Source organism: Lissotriton helveticus, chromosome 5_1, assembly GCF_964261635.1.
Source record: "Lissotriton helveticus chromosome 5_1, aLisHel1.1, whole genome shotgun sequence".
Taxonomy (NCBI): Eukaryota; Metazoa; Chordata; class Amphibia; order Caudata; family Salamandridae; genus Lissotriton; species Lissotriton helveticus.
In genome coordinates, this window is record NC_136065.1 from 206,201,426 (window position 1) to 206,228,674 (window position 27,249).

Genomic DNA, 27,249 nt, shown 5'->3' on the forward strand with positions numbered 1-27,249 from the left:
CTTGGCCTGATTGCCTTACCTCCTGCATCCTCCTTACCAACCATGCATGATGGCATATGCAGGCTCTGCAGTGGGATTTGAAGTCTCAGTGGGAATAGCACCATGAGAGCCAATTGGATTTTATCCGGTTGTCCAGGAGACTGCAAAAGATTTGCGGTGGTGGCTGTTTGACCGCAGTTGAACCAGTGGCAGATCTTTCTCCATACTCCACCCCAGATGTGATGGTGGTCACGGATGCATCACCCCTGGGTTGAGTAGGCCATTTGGGAGAGGCAGAGATCAGAGGATTCTGGTCTTCGACAGATTCCCACCCCTGCATGAATCTTTTGGAGCTGCTGGAAGTTACCTTGTCATTGAAGACCTGCCTGCTGACCGTCGGGTGCAGGCTGGTGCAGGATCTCACGGACAACAACACCGCCATGTACTACAACAGGGAGGGCGGATGGGGTCTTTGGTCCTGTTCTAGAAGGTGCTGCGCCTCCGGAGGTGACTGAGGCGTCAGGGTGTTTCCCTTCTGGTACAGCTCCAGGCGCGATCTATAAATGCCCGTGCAGACAATTAAGCCATCAATGCTTAGTATATCACGAATGACGGTTACACCTGGAAGTGGTGCAGGGTGTCTTTCAGAAATGGAGAAAACATTGGCTCCATCTCTTTGTCATCACCCAGAACATGCAGTGTAAACATTTGAGCGCTTTGGAGTTACCAGGAACGCTCTCCCTCAGAGATACTTTCTGCTAGCAGTGGAGCTGGGGACTTCTCTGTGCCTTCCCTGCCAGTAAAGGCTTTTACCACTGCGTTGGCATGCAAGGCGCCTGTCCAAGATATCTGTCAAACTGCTATATGGGCACTTGTGCACACATTCACCAAGACCTACTGTTTGGACGGCCAGGTCCGAAAGCACAGGCATTTTGCCAGTTTGGTTCTGCAGGACTTTTTGATCAGAGTCATTCCACAGACCGACCGCCTGGGTAGTATTTTTTTTTGTTGTTGTTGAAGGATTTATATAGCGTGAGCAAGACTCTTACGAGTATCAGAGCGCTTTACAGACAAGTGTAAGACAGAAACCAAAAATTTTAATAAAAACAAGGGATAGGTGCAAACATGGTACAAAACTTAAACATGTAAAGTCAGTTATCTTGACAGAGCAAATGTCAGCTAGTTGAGGATAAATACATAAATAGGAACAATAAAACAAAAGGTAGCACACCGGACAGGATCACGTGAATTGAGTCAAGAGGATCGCTTTCACTTCTTTTTTTAAGGCGGCAGGTGACGGATTCGTTCTTGTTTCCGTGTGTAAAGCATTCCAAATCCTGGGAGCCATACCAGAGAATGAGCGAGAGTACGTTTTTTTCTTGGTAAATCGTTGTGGTTTTAGAAGAAGTGTCTTTGCACTCCTGGAGGATCTGCTGCCGGCAGAGAGCTCCAGTTTCTGAGCTAGATAAAGTGGGGAATTGTGGTGAAGGGCTTTGTGAGTCATACAGGCGATTTTAAGATGAATTCTAGCTTCAAATGGTAGCCAGTTGAGGGCTCTAAGGTCAGGCGATATGTGTGAGTTTCTCCATGAGCCAGTGATGAGTCTTGCCGCAGAGTTGATAGTGGCTCTTAATGGGGCTGTCGACGATCTTGGGAGGCCGCATAGGGCTACCGCACCGTATTCCACTCTAGGTATCACTAGGGCTTGAACAGCTTGTTTAAAATCAGAGGCTGGTAGAAAGGGTTTCAATTTTCGCAGGGTCTTCAGGTGGAAGTTGGCTCCTTTAGTGGAGGCGCTGATGTGCTTCTGCATCTTTAGATTACTGTCAAGAATTATCCCAAGTGATTTAGCTGAATCAACAATGAGTGGTTGACCTTTGAGAGCTGTTAGGTGTTTTAGCCAGTCAAGGATCGTGGGAGTTTTGTTAGGGGAGGCGATTAGGAGGAATTCTGTTTTGAGTGAGTTTAGTTTCACATGATTTTCGGCCAGCCAAGTTTGGGTTTTTTGTAAGGTGTAGTTGAGAGATTTGATGTCCTCGAGTGAGTGTATCTTGATATAGATTTGGGTGTCGTCAGCATACATATGGAAATGAGTCTTGGTGGAGCTGAGAAGATCAGTAAGAGGTTCCATAAAAAGATTGAAAAGGGTCGGTGAGATAGAAGAGCCTTGTGGAACACCAAGAGTTACAGGCAAAGGATTGGACTGGGCTTGGTTGAATTTGAATCTTTGGGATCTGGTTTGAAAGAAGGAGGCAAACCAATTATATACAGTGTCAGACAAACCCATTCTTTGTTTAAGGAGTTCAAGCAAGTTGTCGTGTTTGACGGTGTCAAAAGCAGACAATAGGTCTAGTAGGATAAGTAGACAAGCTTCATTTTGGTCCAGGATTTTTAGAGCGTCATCAATTATGTGAGTCATGGCCGATTCTGTGCTGTGACCTGCTCGGAAACAAGATTGAAATTGGTTAAGCAAGTTGAAATTATCAATGTGTTTGTTCAGCTGTAGGTTAACACATTTTTCCAAGAGTTTGACTAAAGTAGGTGTTCGAGGCATGTGGGCTGCTGAATTCATATCTATAGCATAGATCGCCGCCTAGTGTTGGGTCCGGATGATTGCACATTGTTGTCCTGGAAGAGTCTTCGAACTATCACGAGATAGGTGGCTCCTCCCCTGGACTACAGTGCGCATGGGCATCGACTCCATCCCCAGATTGGTTTTTTTCCGCCATTGGGTTCGGATGTGATTTCGACAACTCCTGTTCGGAATCGTTATAGAACTTTTTCAAGGCCAAATGGCCTTCTTCGGACCGTCGGTATTGTTTGCGTTCGGTGCCCGACTATATTCCAACTCGTCGAGTCGGATATCCAGGGGGTCGTGTGACTCTTCGGTGATCGAGGCCCAGTCGACGCAGCAAGACTTCGACGGCATGGAACGGAGTCCGTTCAAGAACTGTCCCGTGTGTGGTTCCAAGTACCCACACATTGACGTCCATCCAGTGTGCAACAAGTGCCTGTCGCCGGACCACGACGAGGCCAACTGTATGTCCTGTTCCAGGTTTCGATCGAAGAAAACGATCAAGATGCGGCGCGTGGCGCGCCTCGAGGCCCAGCGATCGGCTCCAGCACCGGTGGACATCTTCGACGATGCGGAGGCAGACGAGCAAGAGCTTCAACTGCAGATTTCACCTCCATCGGGGGTAGTCGAGTCCGACTACAAAGCGGACGTCGAAGGCCAAGACCTAGAGGAAGTCGTCGATGAGGTAGGGGACGACGACGAAGCATTTGGGGCCATGGAAGATAGCTCGGAGGAAGAGCTATGCCCCGTTCGTACACTTACAAAGACTCAGGTCGAGGGATCGCCACACGGCCTTACCCAAGACCTTACACCAAGATCCACGGCCCCGCCTTCCGGCCCGGCTACGGACACCTCAGCGGAGCCGCCATTATCTAAATCGAAACCGAAACTGAAACCATCGGTGTCGACGAAAACAAAGATGGCCGAGGCGCCACCGAAACCGAAGACGTCTGCTCCAACATCGACGCCTTCGTCTTCGGAGGCCTTGAAGCCAAAGAAAGCTGTCGACCAGGCAAAGGTGCCGAAAGGGGTCAAGGAGCCAAGCTCGAAAAAGGCCGTCGAGCCGGTGTCAAGCAAGGCAGTCGAGCCGAAATCCAAGAGGGCTGTCGAGCCTACATCAGGCAAGTCTGTCGAGCCGAAAGGCAAAAGGCCTCTCGAGACGAAGTCGGCCAAGGGCGCAGAGCTACAATCTGGGGTCCCGACGCAAGTCAGAGATGCCGATCCGAAGCCGTCAGCGTCGACGTCTACGGCCGGGGACAAAAAGATCGAAGCGCACCGGTCAAGGATGCTCCTGCGTCTCGAACGGACAAACAGAAGTCATCGACGCTCGGGTCTTCCCCTGGGGGCGGACCGAGGTCATCGGTCGGGTCGACGAAACCATCCGCTTCTTTTACGAAGCAGGTCTCAGACTCCCTCAGGCGAATTAAAGACAAGGCTTCAGCATCGGAACCGAGCACACCTTCCGCACCGAAGCCAGCTGCCCCACCGAAGAAGACTTCGATGCAGATCCTCTACACTTTACCGCCTAAGGTGGCGCCGAAGGCCTTCGCACCACGGTCGGTGCCCAAGGACTCGGACGTGTCGACGCCAACTCACCCGGGTGGGAGTTTGAGTCATCGACAACCTTTATTAGAAGAGCGGTCGGAGCATTTCATCGATGCCGACACCGGGAAGCTCACGCTTTACAAAAGGAAGATAATATCACAGCCTTTGGAGTCATTTACAATTCCTCTAAAGCGCAAAAAGCCTGCACCAGAAGCTCCAGTCCTGGTTGAACAAATTCTTCCACAGACTATCAGGAGTGCAACACCTTCACCCACTTATTCTGATGGAGATGCAGGGGAGCAGGACGAGGAGTCCAATTTTCCTGCAAACACAGAGCCTGATGTGCAACAGGACTCGTGGATGGACACAGGAGATCAAGGGGATCAGCACACAGTCCATGACCCTCAGAGTTATAACGTGAAGACGTCTCCCACTGAATATTCTGCGGCATTTAATGCCTTGATTGAGAGGGCAGCTACAAACCATGATGCGGAAATGCATGCTGACCCTGTGGAGGTTGACTTCCTTTTTGACACTTTCTCCACTGCTGAAAAAACTGTCAAGACTCTTCCAATGCTAAAAGGGGTCCTTAAGTATGCTGCGGACATTTTCAAGGAACCCACCAGGTCAAGGGTTGTCAACCCTAGAATAGAGAAAAAATACAGACCGGCACCTGGTGATCCAACCTACATAAAGGGCCAGTTGTCTTTGGACTCTTTGGTGGTCTCTAATGCCCGCAAACGGGCGAACTCGCAAACCACGGGTGAAGCTCCTCCCCCAGACAAAGAGTCGAAAGTGCTGGAGGCATCAGGGAAGAGAGTAGCAGCTCAGGCGGCCAACATCTGGCACATCTCAAACACGCAGGCACTGTTGGCCAGATACGATAGGGCACACTATGACACCCTAGAGCAGCTGATGCAACACCTTCCAGATCAGTTTAAAGAGGGAGCTGAAATGCTTATCCAGGAGGGACAGCTCATCTCCAACGCTGCTATAAAGTGTGCGCTAGACGTTGCGGACACGGCAGCAAGAGCAATCAACACTAGTGTGATGCTGAGGCGTCAGGCATGGCTCCGCATCTCAGGGTTCAAGCCAGAGATACAGACTACTATCCTCAACCAGCCGCTTAACCCAGACAGGTTATTTGGTCCAGAGGTAGATACCACCCTGGAAAAGATCAAAAAAGATACTGAGACTGCCAAGTCCATGGGTGCTCTCCAGTCACAACAGTTTCGAGGGAACACTTTTCGTCGCTCAGGCAATCGAGGTGTTAACAGAGGACACATGTCGCAGCAGACGCCATTCAATAAAAGTGGGGCGCAATCCTCGTACACCATGCAGGGTAGAGGTGGATACAGAGGAAACAGTGCCAAGGGTAGAGGCAGAGGCAACAACAGTTCCCGTTCCTCTGCCACAACCAAACAGTGACTCACTGTCACTGCCCCCCGACCATCCAACACCTGTCTGGGGGAGACTCCAACAGTTCCTGCCAGTCTGGAAGTCCATCACCACAGACAGGTGGGTCAGGAAACTTATCCTGTTCGGCTATTGTTTGGAGCTAACATCCACTCCACACAACATACGCCCAAAACAACGTCCTATGTCGGCAGAGCACTTGCACTTATTGCAGCAAGAGGTTCTTGTGATGCTGCAAAAAGGCGCAATAGAGCTCGTGCCAGTGGAGGAAGAAGGCACAGGGGTTTATTCCCTGTACTTCTTAATCCCAAAGAAGGACGGATCACTCAGACCGATTCTAGACCTACGCCCTCTGAACCAGTACATTCTTTCAGAACACTTCCACATGTTAACACTGCAGCAGATTCTTCCATTGTTAAACCAGGGAGACTTCCTCGCAACCTTGGACCTCAAGGATGCTTACTTTCACATACCACTCCATCCATCCCACAGGAAATACCTCAGGTTCACCATCCACAACCGGCATTACCAGTTCAAGGTCCTCCCTTTCGGAGTGACCACTGCCCCCAGAGTGTTCACAAAATGTCTGGCGACAGTAGCGGCGCACCTCAGGAGACAGAGCATACATGTCTACCCTTATCTAGACGACTGGCTGGTTCAAGCAAAGTCGGCCCAGCAGTGCGCCGCAGACATGTCCCACACCATTCACCTCCTTCACAGTCTGGGGTTTTCACTAAACTATCCAAAGTCGCACCTTCAGCCAGCCCATGTTCGCCAGTTTTTGGGCGCGACGATAGATACTCTGGCAGCCACGGCTCAGCCAAACCCAGTGAGGGTCGACAACATCCAGTCGCTCATCCAAAGGTTCAGACCGCAACACTCACTCCCGGCGAGAGTGTTCATGCAGCTGATAGGCATGATGGCCTCCTGCATCTTCATAGTCCCGCACGCACGGTTGCATATGCGTCCGCTCCAAGAATGCTTGGCACATCAGTGGACTCAGGCTCAAGGACAGTTGAAAGACCTAGTGTTGGTGACCGGTCGGGCATACAACTCTCTGCATTGGTGGAATCCACACAACCTTTGCAAGGGCCGACCGTTCCAAGAGCCTGTGCCACAGATTATCCTAACGACGGACGCATCTCTCCAGGGATGGGGAGCTCATGTGCTCCACTACACGGTGCAGGGACTATGGACGACGCAGCAAAAGAAGATGCACATCAACTACCTAGAACTGATGGCAATCTTCATGGCACTCAAGTCCTTCAAAGTACATCTGTGCAACAAAGTCGTGTTGATCCGGACGGTCAACATGACAGCCATGTACTACATCCAAAAGCAGGGAGGTACACACTCTCCACAGTTGTCTCATCTGGCTCAGAGCATGTGGAAGTGGGCCATTCAGAGGAACATCTTCCTCATGGCGGAACACCTCCCGGGCAAGGACAATCAGATGGCGGATCTGCTCAGCAGATTCAGCCACCAGATGCACGAGTGGGAGTTACATCCATCAGTACTCCGCCCGTACTTCCAGCAATGGGGTCATCCAGAGATAGACCTGTTTGCCACAAGGGAAAACGCAAAATGCCAAAGCTTTGCCGCCAGGTTCCCTCACCCACAGTCGCAGGGCAATGCGATATGGATGAACTGGTCAGGCAGATTTGCGTACGCTTTTCCCCCAGCACCTCTCATTCCGCTGGTGGCACGGAAGCTAAAGCAACACTCGATGACGCTCATCCTGGTTGCTCCAACGTGGGCACGCCAACCATGATACACCACGTTTCTAGAACTCTCCGTGGTACCGCATCAAAGGCTGCACCTCACACCAAGGCTCTTGACGCAGAACCATGGCGACATTCAGCATCCAGATCCGCAACAGCTCAATCTGGCGATCTGGCTCCTGAAGTCTTAGAGTTTGGCTACCTTAATTTGCCTCCTGAATGCATGGACATCATCCGGGAGGCAAGAAAGCCCACTACCAGAGCTTGCTATGCTGCAAAATGGAAGCGGTTTGTCATTTACTGTACAGAACACAATATCAACCCGCTAGATGCATCCATTCCTAATATCATCTGCTATTTGTTACACCTTTACGAATGCAATCTAGCATATGCTTCTATTCGGATACACTTATCCGCCATAGCGGCTTATCTCCAAAACAGGCAGCATCTCTCTGTTTTCAGGGTGCCTGCCATTAAAGCGTTCCTAGAAGGTCTGAAGCGGGTCATCCCTCCCAGGACCCCACCAGCCCCTGTGTGGAACCTTAATGTGGTCCTCACCAGATTGATGGGTCCCCCGTTTGAGCCTCTACATTCATGTGAGATTCAGTTCTTGACATGGAAAGTGGCTTTTCTCATTGCCATCACGTCTCTGAGACGTGTTAGTGAGCTGCAAGCGCTCACAATACAAGAGCCATTTATACAAATTCATTCAAACAGGGTGGTGCTGCGCACTAACCCCAAGTTTCTTCCTAAGGTGGTGTCGCAGTTTCATGTCAAACCATCGAACTGCCCGCATTCTTTCCAAACCCTGAAACAGTAGCAGAAAGAATGCTCCACACGCTTGATGTCAAAAGGGCGTTAATGTACTACATTGACAGAACCAAAAATTTTAGAAAGACACACCAACTCTTTGTTGCCTTCTCAGCCCAGCACAAAGGCAACCCCATTTCCAAAGCAGGAATAGCCAGGTGGATCGTTAAGTGTATTCAGATTTGCTATCAGAAAGCTAAGCGCACTTTAACGGTCCCCCCAGGGCACACTCCACACGCAAGTTGGGGGCCTCCATGGCATTCCTAGGTAATATTCCTTTGGTAGACATTTGTAGAGCAGCCACATGGTCTACACCACATACATTTACTAAACATTACTGTGTAGATGTGCATTCCAAACAGCAGGCAGCTGTAGGACAGGCTGTTCTTAAAACACTTTTTCAGACTTCTGCAGCTGGCACGGGCGGCCGCCGTTAATGGAGGGACTGCTATGTATTCTATGCTATAGATATGAATTCAGCAGCCCACATGCCTCAAACTGAATATGCTACTTACCAGTATGCATCTGTTCTTGGCATGTAGGGCTGCTGACATTCATATCGCCGCCCTCCTCCCCGGCGCCCGTAGCGGCTGCAGGCTTTTCTTGCATTCAATCTTAAGCATGGCCATCGCTTACACTATTACACTCCATCTTTGCCACAATGGCTAAAAACAATCTGGGGATGGAGTCGATGCCCATGCGCACTATAGTCCAGGGGAGGAGCCACCTATCTCTTGATACTTCGAAGACTCTTCCAGGACAACAATGTGCAATCATCCGGACCCAACACTAGGCGGCGATCTATGCTATAGATATGAATGTCAGCAGCCCTACATGCCAAGAACAGATGCATACTGGTAAGTAGCATATTCAATGTTGGAAATCGGCCGATAGTTATTTAGGTCCAAGGGGTCAGCTGTTATTTTCTTTAGGATCGGTGAAACCTGACCAGTTTTCAGGATGTCTGGAATGATTCCTTGAAGGAGCGAAGTATTTACTATCTTGGTCCAGAGAGGTAGTAGCATGGGAATGAAGTCTTTTAAGTAGTTACCCGGGAGCGGGTCTGTGAAATGGTTGGAAGGGTTCAGAGAGGTTAGTGTCTTTAGTATAGAGTCTTCACTGTACGTGTTGAAGTGGGACCAATTTGCGTTGTTTTTGAGTTCGAATTTTTACTGCTTTGGTATCTATTCACAAGGTAAGAAATCTGCTGTTCAAAGTATCCACCAGAGGAACAAGTTACTTACCTTCAGTAATGCTCTTTCAGGTGGATATTCTAACTGCAGATTCCTCACTGCTCTCCCACCTCCCCGTTCCATAGAATGTTCTCTTTTCCATTTAAAGAGGTCCGAATTTAGAAATCTGCATTCTGGTTGTTCCAATCTGCTGTTTGGTTGTGCGGCTGAGGACACATACAAGATCATGAAAGAAATTGACATCACCTCTCTGGGATGGCGCTTGTTTGAATCTTTGTTTGTCACTTTTATGCAGCTTCATTCGTCTCTTCTGGGGCAGAGCTACATCAGTGCGTAGTCGCACGGTGCCACTTACCAGTGCATAAGAGTGCTGCTTTTTTAAATTTCTGGATCCAGTCAGGTGTTTGAGGATATTGACAAGGTGATGACTCTGCTGTTAGCGTATCTACCAGAAAGAACATTACCAGAGTTAAGTAACATGTTCATTTGAGCCATACAAAAATCCACAACCACATAAATCTGCAGTATTATCAAAGAACACTGCCCCCATTTACTGCTTATCACTGAAGCTTGGATCTTGGATACCACTTCAGCTATAGAACCTGACCTCCTACTTCCAAAATGTGATTCCTCACTTAAAGACCAAAAAGAGTTGTGGCTGAGATACACTTTTTTGATGCCATCACCAGTAAGGAGATCCCAAGGCAGAGCTATATGTCCTTGAAGCACACTATAATCAAACCACTTCAAAGGAATGATAGCCTGCCATCCTCCAGGTACCAATCTTTGTTCCATGATGCTCACCATTAATATATTGAATACCCTGGAAAAGGACGGAACTGTGGTATTAGATGTTGTGCTATTTCTTAACCGCTACTGGCTGAAGTCTGCAAGGTGTGGGCCAAGAAATGGTTGAATATTACTGTTCCTACTCTAAAATAACCAAAAGATCCATAGAAGAGCAACACCTGAAAACCATAGCTGCCATTGCTGACAGATCATTGCAGTCACAACTTTTCTATGACAAAGCTGTTTCCAGAACCTAAGCTTCCAGAGCAGAATTACAAATGTCAGCAACTCTTTTGAGAAATTGTTCTGTGTTCAGAGAGCTCACAGTGCCCACACACGTCTGCTTACCCAGCTCCCTTTTTTATGACTCTGAAAACCTGATAAATAAGTCACTTACCTTTGGCAGTGCTTTTTCTGGTAGAGATTCTATCTAACCACAGATTCCTCACATTTTTAATACTTCCCCAGGCATCGGACTGGATCTGGAAACTTTTTCAGTGGTAACCCTGCACGCTAGCAGGTGGTTTTGACTCCTCCATTGCATTGACGTTGTTCTGCACCAGATGTTATGCACGCAGGCCTATATAGTCGCCACCCATGTGCACATACATCGCCACCCATGTGCACTTACATCGCCACCCATGTGCACTTACATCAGTTGCTTTCTTGACACTTCTGCGCTCAAAGACTCCGAGCCAAACAGATTTTTTGTGACCAGTGTGCAGATTTCTAATTTGGGACCTTATTATGTGAAGAGACTAGTTCACGAACAGAGAGGTAAGCGAGGACTCTGCAGTTAGTCTCTACCAGAAAGAACTTTATTGAAGTTAAGACTTCTAACAACCGATTCCTCCCCTTTTGAGTAGCTACCATGCAATATCTCCTAGTTGATGGGTCTGTAAACTGGCTCAAACTAGAAGTCCTGAAGGACCGAGCAGCCAAAATGTCCTCCTCAGCAGACCTGGCTGTCCATACAATAGTGGCTCCTGAATGTGTGGAGTGAACCCATGTAACGACTTGACAGATGTGTAGAACAGGCACCCCATAGGCCAGCGCAGTAGGAGCAGCCTTGGCTTTGGTGGAGTGAGCCCGCAAGCCTTCCATAGGCTGTTTTTTGGCTTTGGTAGCAGATCTTAATGCAGAGGACGATCCAGCACAAGCTGGTCTTTTTCTGCATAGCTTTGCATTCCTTTCCTGTAAACCCAGCAAAGAGCTGCTTTTCTCTGGTACGATTGATGTAGAAGTTGAGGGCTCGTTTTCAAATACCATCTGGGGAAGCCTTTCGTCCTACTTAGAGGAGTGAGGTGGAGCAAAGAATTTTGGAAGGGTGATGGTCTGTCCAACAAGAAATGGTGGCACCACCTTCAGACCTCATGCCTGGAAGGCTAGCTTGTATGGGAAGAACACGGTATAAGGGGGATTAACAGAGCCTATAGCTCCCTGACCCACCACATTGATTTTATAGTGGCAACTGTGTCTGGGGTAAGAAGCCAGGCAGGGCAACTGTCTGAGACTTAAAAGGTGTACACATAAGCAATGCAAGGGGCAAGTTTAAGTCCCACTCAAGCATAACAAAAAGAGAAAAAGGAAATGTATGTTGTAACTCTTTGAGGTACCGTATAATAGGAGATCTAAATAATGAAGGCTGGTTCAGCAACCATAAAAGGGCTGAATTAACCGACAAATACCCTTTAACAGTGCCCAACGCAAGACCTTGTTGGATTAGGGGCAACACAAACAGCAAAAGTTCAGACAGCTTTGCATGGAGTGGGTCAATCTGTTTAGAAGCGCACCCACCCACAAACCTCTCCAAATGGTAGGCATACACAGATTTAGTTGAGAGATGCCTGGCTGCCAAGATGAAAATAACTATTTCTGGATGAAGGCTAAAGGTACTCCGCTGTCGCTGCTCAGTCTCTCAAGCATTGGGGTATACATTGCTTTAGGTTTGGATGCAGGACCCTGTCCTGCTGATGAGCGGAAGATCCACCCGAAGGGGCAGTGTGAGGAAACAGGCTTTCTGCAGGTTTAACCCAACTTTTTGCCCCCATTTTGAATTGTAAGTATTAGTATAATGGCTCTGAAATGCCCGAGCTCTTGTCAAACAGGACTCGGTGCATGTGCTCTGACCCTTAAAATGGCGCATGTTTGATTGGCTTGCCCCCAATTGGTATACCAACTTACTTGTAAGTCCCTAGTATATGATAACAGGGGTACTCAGGGCCTGTAAGTTGTGGTGTCTCTTGTGGATTGCAGCACTAGTTGTGCCACGATGTGTATGACAAGGTAAAATATGGCTCCCAGACTGCCACTGCAGACTGAAAGGGCAGTTTAAAACTGCTAACTCAACTTTGCCATTTAAATCTTCATTTTTAAGTCCTGTAAGTCATCCCTAAGGTATGCATATCGAGCCCTAAGGCGATGTGCTGTATATGAAAGAGTGGAACCTGTACTTTTACATGTTCTAGCAGTAAAAACCCTAAATTGTTTTCATTGTTGAAAGGCTAGTAGCCCCATTGTCAAGTAAAGAGTTACAGGCTGAAATCTCTGCCCTGCTAACTTCTGAATGGAACTACTAGACTTGGTGCATTTAATCCAATTTAATGGTTAAATCAAAATATAATGTCACTGTTGGGCAAAGTGTAACTTTAGAATATGCCTCTTTAAGATGCCCAGGTTTTCCAGTGCCTGTTTGCTGTTGTACAGGGGGTCTGTCCTGCAACAGCTTTCTGCACTCCTTGGGAGATGTGCTAACAACTTCTAGGACAGGAGACTATAGGGGCCTGCTTGAGAGAGAGGTGTTACCTCCCTCCTGCAAAAAAAGCCATATGGGTGTTAGCCCAGAATGTGAAACTTCAAAACTGAAGCCATCTTTGAAGAGCAAGTGGAGTACACTTGGGAGAGGGACTGCCCCATCATTTAGGCAGACTAGCTGGCACCTGGGAAGGAGAGGGAAACCCTGTTGTCCAACACTGTTTTCAGGGGTGTGTATCCCCAGTGGTAGCCAGACCTGGTTTGGGCTAGGGAGCCGAAGGAGGGGTTCTGCCATATTTGTAGTAGACAGAATGGTACATCTTGGTATAGCCAGATGCCACACTTCCCAGGAAGTGATTGTAAGGACTGAGGGAACCTAGCTGCCCATTATCCACTACTGACCATGTCTACCCTGAAGACACTTTTTGAACATAAATTGAGTCCCCTGTCACCTAGAGTTCAGATCACGTCTGGACTGGAAGAAAGGATCGAAGGACTGCGCTGCCGCACCATGAAACCCGCAAAGAGAGGCTGTACCATCATGTACTGTACCTGCTCACAATGGTGACTAGCAAAGAAGATAGGCTGTGCCTGCTGTATCCTGCTCATGGAGAGGTAGCCTCCAAATCCCATTCAAAGCAACCCATTCAACCTCCTGTTCAAAGCACAGGACCACAACAGCTGAGAAGCCTGCTGGGGCACGTTGGTAACCAAGAATCTTCAAGTCTCTGTCATGCATCACCAGAGACCAGGACCCAATGCTCAGAGTTGCACCCAGTGTTGCTGACCCCGGGAGAGTTGTCGGAATACAGCTTGGTCGCCCAGAAGACCAGATTTCACCCAGGAAAGGATTTGGCTGTGACCGCAATACTGAGCTACTGGTAGCCTAGTGGTGACTGGACATCTACCAGCACATGAGGACTTGGAGGGATGTCCACCCTGTGACCAGAACCGACTCGCCCCCTTTGTGCAACGAGGAGTTACTGCAAGAAGAACCCCGTGGACTGCATCAAACCCACAGCATCTTCAGCATCCTTCATCCCTTGCATCAAGGACCACTTCCATGGGAAACCACTGAAACTGATAAAAGTGCTTGGAACTGACTGACTGAGCTTCTACCCTTGAGGTACCTCTTACTGAGGACCTTGCTGTTCCCTCTGTTTGAGCCCCTCCTGGCGTTGGTCACCTAAAGTGGCTCTAAGTAACCGCATTTTATCTAGCCTTCATTTTTAGTAAAAAACGTCTCTAAGTGTGACATTTGTTGAATTTGCTAATATTTGTTCGTGGTTGAGGGAAACACTTTGATTTACTATACCTTGTAAATTCTTTATCTCCTGGACCGTCCGGTGGATCTTTTTGTTGTGGTGTCTAAAAATACATAAAACGTAGTCTATTTTTGTAAATTAATGTTGCATTTCTTTGGTGTCATGCTAATTTCTTCTTCAAATGTATTGTTGCAGTTTAAATGCTTTACACTTGTTATTTGAGTAAGCCTCCAGATCAGAGCCACTGCTACCCAGGGTCGAGCTGAAGGTTTGACAAACGAAACCTACCGGCCCTTAATGGGTTGGTATGTTTATTACACTGTGAGGTCACACAACCACACCATATCATACGCCCTATTTCCTCCCAGGCAGCCTAATTGTAGGTCAGATGCTCATGTCCAGGAGTTCGGGATCCAGTCCGGATCCACTAGGATAACTTGGGCCTGGCCTGTTCTGATCTTCAGATATAAGGGCAGGAAATGTATCGGCTGAAAGGCATACAGGATAATCAAGTTCCATTCTATGCAGACCGTGTTTCAGAGTAAGAGACACCTTGGAAACTCCAACATGAAAAAGTTCCAACATTGCATGCTCTCTGTAGTGGTGAAGAGAATGAGCCAGGGTTCTCCGGATTCATAGAAAAGACCCTGCGCCACATCCTAATTTACCTGCCATTTGTGATCCACAAGGTGTCGACGGCTTCATTTGTCTGCTCTGTCATTCAAGAAACCTCCAGGTGGTGCGTCACCAGAAAAAATCATTGGTGGTCTAGCCTCATCCTGAGACATAAAGCCTCCTAGCATAAGGTCCATGACCCTACCCTGCTTGTTATAGTACCACATGTTGGCGATGTTGTCCGGGAGCACCTGCACCATCTTCCCTTTGATAGAGGGCAGGAAGGCTTTCAATGCCAAGCGGATGGCCCTGAGCTTCAGAAGCTTGATATGGAGTAGAGCTTTTCCCAGAGACCAGATGCCTCTGGTCTCTACCTCTCTCAGATGGCCTACCCTATCCTGAAGCGATACCTCAGTCACCACTGTGAGTGGGACAAGTGGAGCACTGAGAGCTGTTGGTGGGCATGGTCCCGCAGCTACCACTGCAGATCTTCTGCAGTCTCATCTGATATCTGGACCAGATTTGAAAGAAGGTGCCAGTCTGGTTACAGTGTCGCAAGCATAGGGGGTCAGGTCGTCTACCCAATCTGAAGAGGAGTTTAGCTTCAAAGTACACCCGATGGAGGATTTTCAATTGGACGAGGCGCAGTCTCATGGGGATGGCCACCTCCTTAGGGGAGGCTAGCGCGTCGCACCAGTCTCCATCGTCAATGCTCCCTAAGTCCGACTCCCAGCCCTCCCGCAGCCGTTGCATAGGGTCGGGACAATTATTTACCAACTTTTTATAAGTGAGGGATATTGCTTTTTGGGGCATCGGGTCGAGTATCAACCTGTCCTCTAGGGGGAGTGGAGACGCAGGCAAGGGAAGCTCCTTGAGCATGGCCGCAGAGATGGCATGACTAATCTGAAGGTATCTGAAGGTTTCAGTGTGTGCCAGTTGGTACTTAGCCTGAAGGTCATCAAACATGGCTAGTTTCCCCTTCACCCACATGTTCCCAACTGTGGAGATGCCCATTGTGTCCCATCTGTTAAAGCCAGGGCATTTACTAAGCTGACCCAACATATCTGGCTCCCAAAGCTGTGTAGCTTTTGTCAATCGGTTGTGCCAGCCCCATTTCTTCGTGTTTCCGTGCCAGACCTCCATAGTGTGAGCAGTGGGGCCCGTCAATTTAAGCTTACGGGGTTTGTGTAGAGTGCCCCATTATAGCCTCCCCACCCCAGGAGCCAGCGATCTGTGCGGAAATTGGGATCATCATGCTCTCCAAACACCCACCTATTTATTGTGATCATGTGTGATGCCTGGTAATAGTCGCATGTGAATGAATGAATGAAAGGAGTCTTTTACCGCGCAACTTAGCCCAAGGGCATCAAGGCGCCAGACAGGTCATCCAATCTGAAAACCGCTAATGTGTGCTATTACAGGTATGCTTCAGAGAAGAGCCAGGTTTTTAATGCTTTGCGAAACAGAGCAAGCGAAGATTGCGCTGAAAGTTCGGGGGGGAGCGAGTTCCATAACCTGGGTGCAACCGAGGAGAAAGCTCTACCTCCCCATGTCGCTCTTACAAACCTGGGACCCACCAGGAGATTTTTGTTAGAGTAACGAAGAGCTCGACTGGGGCAGTAGGAGTGAACAAGCGACCTAATCCCCTCTGGGCCGGTACTATGAAAGCCCCATGGGCAAGACGAAGAATCTTGAAAGAGATCCTGGACTGAATGGGAAGCCAGTGTAGAATTCTTCTGGCTGAAGAGGCCGAGGCAAGCCTGGGGAGATTAAGTACCATCTTCGCCGCCGCATTCTGGACTATTTGCAAACGATGGATAGAGCTCTTTTTTATACCCACATAAAGGGCGTTGCAGTAGTCCAGTCTTGAGGAAACGAATGCCACTGTGGCTTGTTTCCGTGCTTCGGGGGAAAGATAGTGGGCAATCTTTCTGAGAACCCAGATGATGCCGCAGCAGGTGGAAACAGTCCTGCTGACCTGGCGGTCAAAGGAAAGGGTGGTGTTCATTAGTACCCGTAGGTTCCTAGCAAACTGGCGGGGAGGGGGACAATCCCCAAGTGAAGGCGGCCACCAGTCATTTGACCACATATCCTGATTACCCCCGAAAATCAACACCTCTGTTTTCTCACCATTTAGCTTCAGGAAGTTCTGTATCATCCATTGAGACACCGCCTCCATACAATTCCTGAAATTCAGGGCAGAATCCCTCACGGGCTGCGTGAGAGAGACCATTATTTGGGTGTCGTCAGCGTACGATAACACCTCCAGCCCAAAAGATCTAACTACCCTGGCAAGTGGGGCCACATAGATGTTAAACAATGTGGGGCTTAATGAAGAACCCTGAGTGCCCCCACAATGCCCAGGCTTAGGGGAAGATAGACACTGGCCCAACTTCACCCTTTGTTCCCTTTGATTAAGAAAGGAAGCCAAAAGGCTCAGAGCGGGGCCTCCGACTCCTATCTCCCTGAGGCGAGCGACCAGAATAGATGGGGACAGAGTATCAAAGGCTGCCGTAAGGTCAAGCAGGACCAGAAGGGTAGTATAGGCCTTATCAACCTGGGAGCGGATGTTATTGACAACTACAGTAAGGGCAGATTCGGTGCTTTGAGATATCCTAAAGCCATGCTGGGAGACATCCAGGAGGACGGAGTCATCAAGAAAAGTGCTAAGGTGCCGATTAAGGTGAGATTCCAACATTTTTGCAGGGGCGGGGAGAAGTGAAATAGGGCGTAAGTTTTTCAGAACCCCTGGATCCAGGGTGGGCTTCTTAAGAAGAGGTTTAACGACAGCCATCTTCCATGGGAGGGGTAAGACTCCCTCCAAAATCGCAGAATTCATGACCTCCATAAGGGGGGGAATAACCACTTCCCGACAGGCCTTCAAGACCTTGAGCGGGCAAGGGTCTAAGGGGGAACCGGATTTGGTGTTATCAAGAAGCTGATTAGTCCGTTCAAGGGTAAGGAGGGGAAAATACAGGAAACTAGGAGAAGGTCCATAAGGCAGACTCCCCACTGTAGGGAGGGCAGAGGTAGTAGTAAGTCCCAGCTCAAGATTCAGGGATTCGAGGGTGTCGTAGATATCCATGATTTTTTAATGGAAAAAGACCGAAATGTTATCACACAACTCCTGGGTTTCCACTATGGGGTCAGCTGACTGAGGGGAGGAGAGGGAATCTATGATCTTAAAAAGGTCTCTAGGAGAATTGAGAGAAGCAGTCATTTTGGCAAAGTGAGCCCTCTTTTCCTCCATGATGGCTAGCTTATAATCTTTTAGGAGAAGTTTGTGTTGTTCCTTCTCCAAGGGATCCCGCCGAGCCCGCCAGAGTCTCCTGTTTACGGCACCCTTGCCTCAGCAATCTAAGTCTGTCCGAAAACCAGGGGGCCGAGTGGCTCTTTCTTGCAGAGTAGTGCTGTTTAGGGGGGCCAAGATGTCCAAAGCCCCAGAGATGGTACTTGCAAATTCGAGAGCAGCAGAGTTAACATCCTGCATTTCAGCGGATCTCAGTTTATTCAGAAAAGGAAAGAGAGCTTCGTTGTTAATAGCTTTAAGGTTCCTTCTGAGTTCCCATTACCTAGCACCCGGAAAAGGAGGGGCTGCTTGCTGATGTTACAATCCTAAATGTCTGGCAATACAATGCCTCCGTCATACCATCCCATACTGAGTTTATTCATGGCGATTCGTGGTGCATGGTCTCCCCATAGTAGTCCCGCACAATGCTATCAATTCTAGAGAAATAGGCATCAGAGATAGTATATGGGGTGTTCTGTAGTACATACAGGAAATGCGGGAGTGCGAGCATCTTGAAGAGCGCCGCACGTCCCAGGAGGGTAAGTGGAAGAGACTGCCAATGTAGGACATCCGATTGCAAACGTGTCAGGGGCCCCAGTAGATTAGGTTCACAGAATAGATTGATATCCGGGGTAATGAAGATCCCAAGGTATCTAAAACCTTGAGTCGCCACGGGTATGTTGTAGCCCCGAGGGCTGAAGTGGGGTCACACCATAACACATACATCTGAGATTAAGACTAGTTTATCATATAGCCGGAGTGGGCGCCGAATATATGAAATATGTGAAACACTCGCCATAGGGATCGCGAAGGTGAGGCCAGAAAGAGGAGGATGTCATCCGCATAAAGCGAAATGCGATCCTCGTGATTCTCTGTCCATTTTAGTCCCCTTATTTCCAGATCACCCCTAATCCAGACTACCAGTGGTTCCACTACGAGGGCGAAGAGCAGCGTAGACATAGGGCATCCCTGCCTCGTGCCCTGCCGCAGTGTAAAGGTAGCAGAGATGTGGGTATTGACAGTAACATGCGCCGTTGGTTGCGTGTAGAGCAGCTTAATCCATTTGATACATTTGGGTCCGAAGCCCATACAGGCCAGAACCACATAGAGAAACTCCTATTCAATGGTGTCAAACGCCATGGTGGCGTCACGACAGCAGAATCGCCTTTTCCCTGATAGACCCAAGCCTACCAAGGGCCCCATTCAACCGTCGCAGGTTCTGGGCGGCATTCCTCCCTGGCATAAACCCGGACTGATCTGATGGATCAATTCAGTGATGTGAGGTAAAAGCCTGTTGGCCAATATTTTGGCCAAAATCTTCGCCTCCACGGAGAGGAGGGAAATGGGTCGAATTGTTTTGTTGCAATGTATACATTTTGGAATTAAATGTTATGATTGAAAAATCAAAAGAGTATATGAAATGTCATTATTGTTTACTATTTGTATAAAATGATTAGTAGTCCTTTTGTTAAATGGTTGGAAAACTTATAGTTTTCAAATAGGAACAGTGCTCACTACGAGTAGGTCCTTTCTACTCAAATATTTTGTTAGTTGGGTTAAGCCATCTCTAGACGTCTGCAATGCCCAAGGCTTTAGCAAACTCATTCAGCCGGGAGCCCCGGAGCGGATCACCGCGTGGCAGGAGCCGACCCCTAAAGCCATCCATTGTCAAATTAAAGTCGCCCCCCAGTATCAGGACACCTAAGGGCAAGTCAAGTAGGAGAGTTCCTATGCCTCGTAGTGCCGGGCGCTGCAACCCAGTGGGGGCATACATGGAGACAACATTGAGAACCTTCCCAGGTGTGACAGCAGAATACCTGCCCTGCCTGTCAGTCCAGGTGTTGTGGATCATATAGGGGCAGCCTCTCTGGAGGAGTAGCCCCACCCCCATGTTTCGAGAAAAATCTTGAATGGGTGACCAATCGATATCCCCACGTATTCAGGGCCCCACAGGAGTTCCCAACCAAGTGTGTCTCCTGGAGCCACACTATATCTAGTGCATGGCGTTTCAAATATTGCAGCACAATACTCCTCTTGATTTTGTCACCCAGGTCGTTAACATCCATGGTCGGGAGCTTCAGAACTGTGTGTGAAGTCATCATGGTGGTCTGTTAGGATAGGAAATTGTCGCGAGGGAAGAAGCAACTATTGGCTATCTAGTGCACCCCACCTCAATGCAGCCAGACCCTGACTGTGAAAATAAAACATCTCGATTGGAGTGTGTATGTATGTGGGACAGTGGGACCCATTGCTTAGAAAGAGAACCAAGAATGACAATGTACCAATACAATAAACAAACAACTGGCATAGAACCACCCGTGACCCCCAACTTGCAGAGTGCCTGTCGCGCCCTCTCATCAACTTCGGGTACGTGAACAACCCCACTCCCTGGGGCGACGATCCATAAACCTAAAAAGTAGCCCCGGCCAACAAACCCCAAGGCTGGAATATAATTATAACAAATGGGGGGTTACACAGTGAGGAGTATATCCAGTATATCTCACAAAACCAGGGCGGTAGGGAATGTAAAGAAGTAGTTCAGTTCCTTTAGACCATGCGTGTGTATGCAGTTTGTAGTTTAACATCTTGGTCCCAAAAGTTAAATACTCTAGCGAGAAGTGGTTGGGGCGGTGGGGGGGGGGCTACTGGCTTCGGCCTGCCCCCAGGGACACGATGAGCTTGTTCAATTGAGAAGCACTTAGAAAGACCTCGTTGCTGGAGCTGTTTTAGTACCCGTTCTTCAACAAAAAGGTCAGCGCCCCTCCGCTCATTCCGGAACACCAAGAATCCGTACGTTATTGCGCCTCATCAGCCTTCATAGTCATCCAGTTGCAAAGCAAGCTCCTCCTGGGAGGTTTGAAGTTTGTCACGTGTCTTTTGAGGAGATCCGAGTCGCTCACCAGTTCTTTTGTGACATTTTCGACAGCACTGACTCGGTCCACCATTTTACGCATGTCTGCTCTGATCAGGGAGACCTCTGTAGCGACGTGTCTATCTGGGTCTCGAGGGAAGTCTGCACCGAGGTTATTGCTGCTAAAATGTCTTTGTTTGTGGGGTCTGGGTTCTCATCCTGGGTAGTGGCGGTGTTATGGTCTTCCTCCTAGCTCTTGTGCCATGCGTACTTGTCTAACTTCACCTGTACAGCATTGCGCCCACAGCGGCCTTTCTCCATGACGTCTCCGGTAGGGAAGGTCCAACGGAGAGTCAGGACACATCAGCTACTCACCGCCGCCTGCAGTGGGGTTTCCCCACACGCCTGTCGGTTTTGGCTGGTAGCACCCCAACCCTCGAGATTCGGGATGGCTAGGCGGCACCCCCCAGCAGGTATTGAATTTCTTGAGATTTTTGGTACTTTCTTATTCAATTGTTTTGGTGCTGTTTAAATGCTTTCCACTTGTTCCTTTGTTGAAACCTTAATACTCGAAGCCACAGCTACCCAGGATTTTTTCAAGGTTCAACAATCGAAACTTGACTGGCCCTAAGAAGGGTTTCTAGTATTTAACACAATGAGGTCTCACAACCACTTCATAGAATACCTTCTGTTTCCTGAAAGAGCCTCTCGGATCTTTCAGGCCCCAGGCACACCGGAGAGAGTCTGAAATGATCCGAAGAGTCAGAGCATGGTTTTGCAGTACTCTTTGATCTGCCTCTGTGTCACACACAGCCTTCAAAACTCGGTTTGTGCCAGAACAATTTGTGAGATGGGATCCGACATTGACTGACTTTGGGAGCGCGTTTAAGAGGCATAGCGATGGCCTTTCAGGGGTATAAGAGTGGCGAGAAGGGGCTAAGTCCTGCTTGGATTTTGAAAGTTTTTTCTTCGATTTACCATAAGATTTGGAGTGCGATGACGGTTGACCTCTGGATCGACTCCTGCGACTGCTGGACCTGGAGCAGAACAGAGACTAACATTTGGACTTGGACTGGTCTCAAAGTGAAGCTTTCGGTGCTTGGCGAGTTTCACCTCAAGGTCCCATATGGCTTCAAGATTTATCAGTGTGCAGTCATTGCAGAACTTAGTCGTGATTCGACCTCAGGCACCACAGGCAAATCTGATAAGGATCGGTCACTGACATTTGCTTGCAACAGTGCTTATAAGGTTTAAAACCTTTTGTTTTGGGAGCACACTGTAAATTATTTTGAGATAAAAGGTGGTATCAACGAGGGGAGAGGTAGCTCCAGATGCGCGTTTGAAGGCACGGAAAGAAAGGAACTGACGTTTGTGCTCTAGAGTGGTGATTTATAGGCTCCACACATCGTATCCAGAGCAAAGCGGCATCCGTGTGGTGCCACAGGGGGCCACCTATTGGCGTGCAGAGGTACTGCTAAAAAAGTTTCTAGTTCCAATCTGACACCTGGGGGAATATTCAAAAGGTGAGGTATCTGCAGTGAGAAGCCTTTATCAGGTAATTGCTGCGTATCATTGAGTAGTTCATTTAATTGCTGCAGTGTCGCCGATAGGCCTGGAAATTCCAGCTGCCATGGGTCCAGAGTTGAAATCCGCTCCAAAGTAGACCAACTTTGGGAGCTTGACCTGCAGGCAAAATGACCCCCTTGCACCTTCTTGGGTGAATGAGAGTGACAGGACTGGGCAGAGTCTCACTTTAACTTCTTTTTGGATTTCCATGAGGACTTAGAGTGCGAAGAAAACTGCTTACAAGATCGACATTGTGAGCAGGATCGAGACCTACCTTTTAAACCTCTACAGATCCCAGCATGGTGCCTTGTGCTGCCTCGCCACAAAGAGCTTCGATTCCGGATCTTGAATGGCCTTGGGATTGCATCAAGGTGCAGTCACTGCAGGCCGTAGTCATAATCTGACCCCTGGAACCGCAGGCAAGTCGCATGTGGGCAGTCACAGATATTGGTTTGCGACATTCCCCCAGGGTTTAAACACTATAGACTTAGAAAATGACATAATTCCCTTGTACGCTGAAGAATTTGATTTCAATTTAGTCTTGATGAAACGAGGGGTGGCTCCAAATCCATGTCTGTTGGTGTGGAAAGAAAGGAACTGATGCCAGTGCGCATAGGTTGCACACATATAGGCCCAAGCACGTCTCATCTGTTGCAGAAGGATGCCGATGAGGAGCCGCTATTGTGCAGGGTTACTGCTGAAAACATTTTGTGGCCCAGTCTGATGCCTGGGGAAGTATTCCAAGGGTGAAGAATCTTTGGTCAGACGTCTCTATCAGAAGCAGTACTTTAAATAGAGGATTGCTGCCCTCTGGGCTAGTATTGAGGGAACCATTCCCCTATTTATCACAGTTACTAGCAGCTCACTCAATGTTGACCATCTTCTCAAAGATCACCCTAGTGAAGGCACCCAATATAGTTTGGGCTCTGAACGACTTAAGGCCTGCATTAAAATTTAGGATAACTTCAGACCCTTTTCTGGCCAGCATTGGTTTTCCGGTCATTTCCACATTCTTGCTCAATGCATAAATGTGTCTCTAAGCCCTGTAAGTGTTAGCAGCCATTCATCTCTCTTCTTAAGTCTGCAGTGGATCCAGGCCTATTATCAAACTAACTTGAAGCTGATCTTGGGCCTCTCTTCTCCTGTCGTACAGTGCGAAACTGTTTTTGATTTACAGTTCTCCATCTTCCTCAGACTGATTGGACCACTTTTTAACCGTCAATTTGTTTTTCAGTATCAGCGTGGGGATCTTCATGGCTGAAGGCTTGGTTTGTACATGTGGCTTTCTAATGCCTTACTAATCTGCAGCTTTCAAAACTGGTGAACACTGCTTTGTATTCAGTCATGAACATTATATTTGTCCTTTTATGGCCAAGAACACAGTATGTGTTCATTTCGGATCACTCAAATCTATTAAATATGGGACTACCAAAATAACTTGTGGGTGGCATCAGTTCAGCACTATTGCTGACCTATTTAGTGTCTATGTGGCCTATTGCCTCACTTGCACAAATCGAAATATCTATGTTTTTTTAAGACATCCAACAATACTTCAGACGATGTTGATAATTGTCAAAGGAATGGAGACTACATCCTACTCATCCACTTGTAAAGTGCTCATCCTATTTAATTTATGTTGCAAGTATGGACTGCACATATTTTCTTGAGCGTGTACCCTATTTGGGAAAGGTTATTTGAATTTAATTGTAGTATTTTCACAATATCATGCCCAGATGGGGGTGGGGGAATTTGAATTTCTATAAAGGATTGTATATTTGTCTACTGTACGGATTTCTGTGTGTGTAGTTTTATTTCTTTAAAACATTTGCTGTGTACTCAGTTTTTTATTTGCTTTTTTTTGGATTGGAATTTTTGCACAGTATTTGCTGTTTGTGAAGTTGCTGTTGGCTTAAACCATCTACCTCTTTGCTTTTCCATCTCTGCAGATAATGTAGTAGGCAGTTGCAGCGAGGACATGATTCTCTTCCAGATGGTGGCAGATGGTGACAGCACCAGTGACCTCAATCTTCCGGTTGTCTTTCTCTTCCATAAGGAGGGTGAGGTTCTGCTGCAGGCGCTGAAGCAACACCTAAATGTTGAGGTACTCCTGGGAGAAAAATCTGCACTGCTAGGCCAAGGTATTTATTCTCGCTGACAGACATTGGGTGAAGGCAGACATTTGGTCTTTAGGACATTCCTTTTTGCACGAGTGCTTTTTCTTTTTTTTTGTGTTGAAATTGTTTATTAAGAACATTTCAAATAAGTCACAAATGCAGATACATATGCAGAGAAAGAAATGGAACACAGTATAAATGAGGAAATCATTCATAAAATATAACAAAGGAGGCATAAAACAACACATCCTCTAGCATTCATAAGGCGAAATTCAGGGTAAGAAAGAAAAGAAAAGAAAGAGAAGAGAAAGAAAGGAAAAAAGGAAAAAGAAAGAAAGAAAGAGAAAGGAAGCCCCAGAGTAACAAACTAGTTGTGAAGAGCGATGGAAGCAAGAAAAATGATAAGAAGCGGAATAGAGAGAAGGAAGAGAAAGTAAGCATGTTACAAGGAAGGTGAATTTAAGAAGGAAGAGTAGTCGTAGAAGAAGAAGAAGTAGAGACAGAGTCATTATCCACTGTGGTTTCCAGAACGAGTGCTTTTTCAAACAATAATTGTTGGGCTTTGTTGATCAGAATAGCACCATACAGCACTGAATTCAAATAAATACATAAGGAGTAGTAGATAAGACTACAAAATTAAACTAGATAAGTTATGCTTAGTCTGCCTTCTCTGTAACAACTAAAAATAACTGGAGAGAAGAACAGAATAAGGAATGAAAAATAGCAGCCACACGAGGCAACATTCAGGCACAAGGCAATACCTAGGTAATCCATTTGAGACAGAAGGCAGGGCCAGTGGAAAGGAAATCTGAGTTGGTGAGGAGGGGCAGAAGATAAGGTAAGGGAACAGGGAAGAAATAGAAAGAGATGGTGTAGGAGTAGGTCTCCAAGATGTATTGCGGAGTATCTGTGTAGAAAGGTGGTAGCAGAGAGTAGGCCATTGCCAGTCTGGGTACGATGCTGAAAGGATTAATGTTGGGAAGAGGCATTAGGATCCCAACGACATCTAGCAATCAGATATTACTGCATATGATAACACTTGAATGTGCCCTTACAAAATCCTCAGAATGAGTGGGCCGAGTATGAGCCATGCATGCCCCATTCGAGTGCATTGAAAGGTTAAATGTGCCCTAAATCACATTAAAAAGACAAGGAATGAACTGTAGAAAAAGTAAAAAGATACACAAATGTAACCCATTTATACATTGGGCTATAACTGAAAATGACTTAGTTTTACGTTACCCAAGTGGGCCTCTAAACATATTGAACAGTAGCGAACAGTTTAAGGATAAAAGGAGCCAGTAACCAATATTGAGATATAAAGTTAATCAATACAGCAAATATAACTGTTCCCAAGATGTTCAATTAACAGCCATAGATGCTAAACAGACCCCTCAGATGTGGTATATTATTGTACTGACTTGGCAGCCATTGACACCTATTCAACAGAGACTATGCCTTCGTAACTGGCCACCAAAAATCCTATATGTTTTGGCTTTGATCAAACCGTTTATATATCAGTGCTTTCATGGGTAACTACAACCATCATCTCAATCAACCAATCCAAATTCTTTTGGAGGCAAGTGGGGCTTCCACTCCCAGAGGGCACATCATTTTGCAATAGTCAGCGAAGGACCCAGCCACCCTCTTGTATGATTATTAATTCCTGGGATATCGGACATGTCATGGAGTACGGCTAGTAGGGCAGAGGACACAATGTTTAGACCGTTGACCTTTTCAGGAATTCTCATATCTTCTAACACTAGATGTGTAAAGCCATATATGGCTGTGACAATGTTACAGGTGGATTGATTGCAGCTCTGGCAAAAAGAGGGTATTTTATTGATATTTATATAGGATTTAATATCCATGATTCATCATCAAACTACTTTTTCAAATGATTAGCATGCTACATATGGGTTTAAATTGTTAGTCATAACAGGAGATATGGTTATTCATAAGGAGATAGGGTTTATTGAAGTTGAATAAGTTGTCGATCATGGGATTCTCTCTGATATACATAAACAGTAGAATATCACCACCGCTTGCATTTTTTAGGTGGTTTAAAAAAAATTCAAGGTAACCAAAAAAATAACAATGTATTTCGATAAAAACACCAATGAATAATATGCTTTTTAAAACCTTATGAAAAGGAAAAATTGAGCCTTGATCGTCTAAGCATTCATAGTGGTAATTTTACACTACACCTTTAAGGAATTCTTAGGCAGGAAGCCTTCCATTGAGGCAGTGCAAGGTATATGAGGCAGTTGGTTTTTCTGGCTCACCTGGGAAGGATACCTGAACCCTCTGCTGACTTTTTAAACATTGTGGCTGAAAACCTTCCATTTATATAACGCAACATTTTATAGCGCCCTACTTATTTTTCTGAAGTATTTCTTATTTTTTTTCTTGTTTTTCCTGAAATGTTTCTCCTTAATTCTGTCCCTAGAACCACCATGGCGGTTTCCTTTCATACATGTTCTTCGTAAGGTGACAGGGGAAAGAAATCCTGAATGGATGAATACAATGTGGGTGCCATATGTCTTCTGGAAGTGTAAGCTATGTTTAGAGGTGCCATACAGGCTCTTTGGGTCTGGGAGAGATGATTAGGGCAATCAGAGTCCACTAGCTTCAGAAGGGCAAGAGTGCTATCACACTATTCTTTTGTCCCTGGTCTGACCAAGACTGACGAGACCCTCATGCATCACCGGTATTGAGATGATTGGCCATTTACTGCTCCTCCTGAAAAAAAGAAAGCAAGCTGATG

General features: G+C 47.2%; 1 protein-coding gene across 1 annotated transcript in view; it reads left to right on the top strand.

Moving 5' to 3' along the window:
- LOC144754327 (ER degradation-enhancing alpha-mannosidase-like protein 3) overlaps positions 1–27,249 on the top strand; it is a 229,802-nt gene that overhangs the window by 191,531 nt on the left and 11,022 nt on the right. Inside the window, exon 19 of the mRNA XM_078642005.1 lies at positions 24,315–24,506. Within this exon, the coding sequence (XP_078498131.1) occupies positions 24,315–24,506 (192 nt within the window). The remainder of the gene's footprint in view (positions 1–24,314; positions 24,507–27,249) is intronic.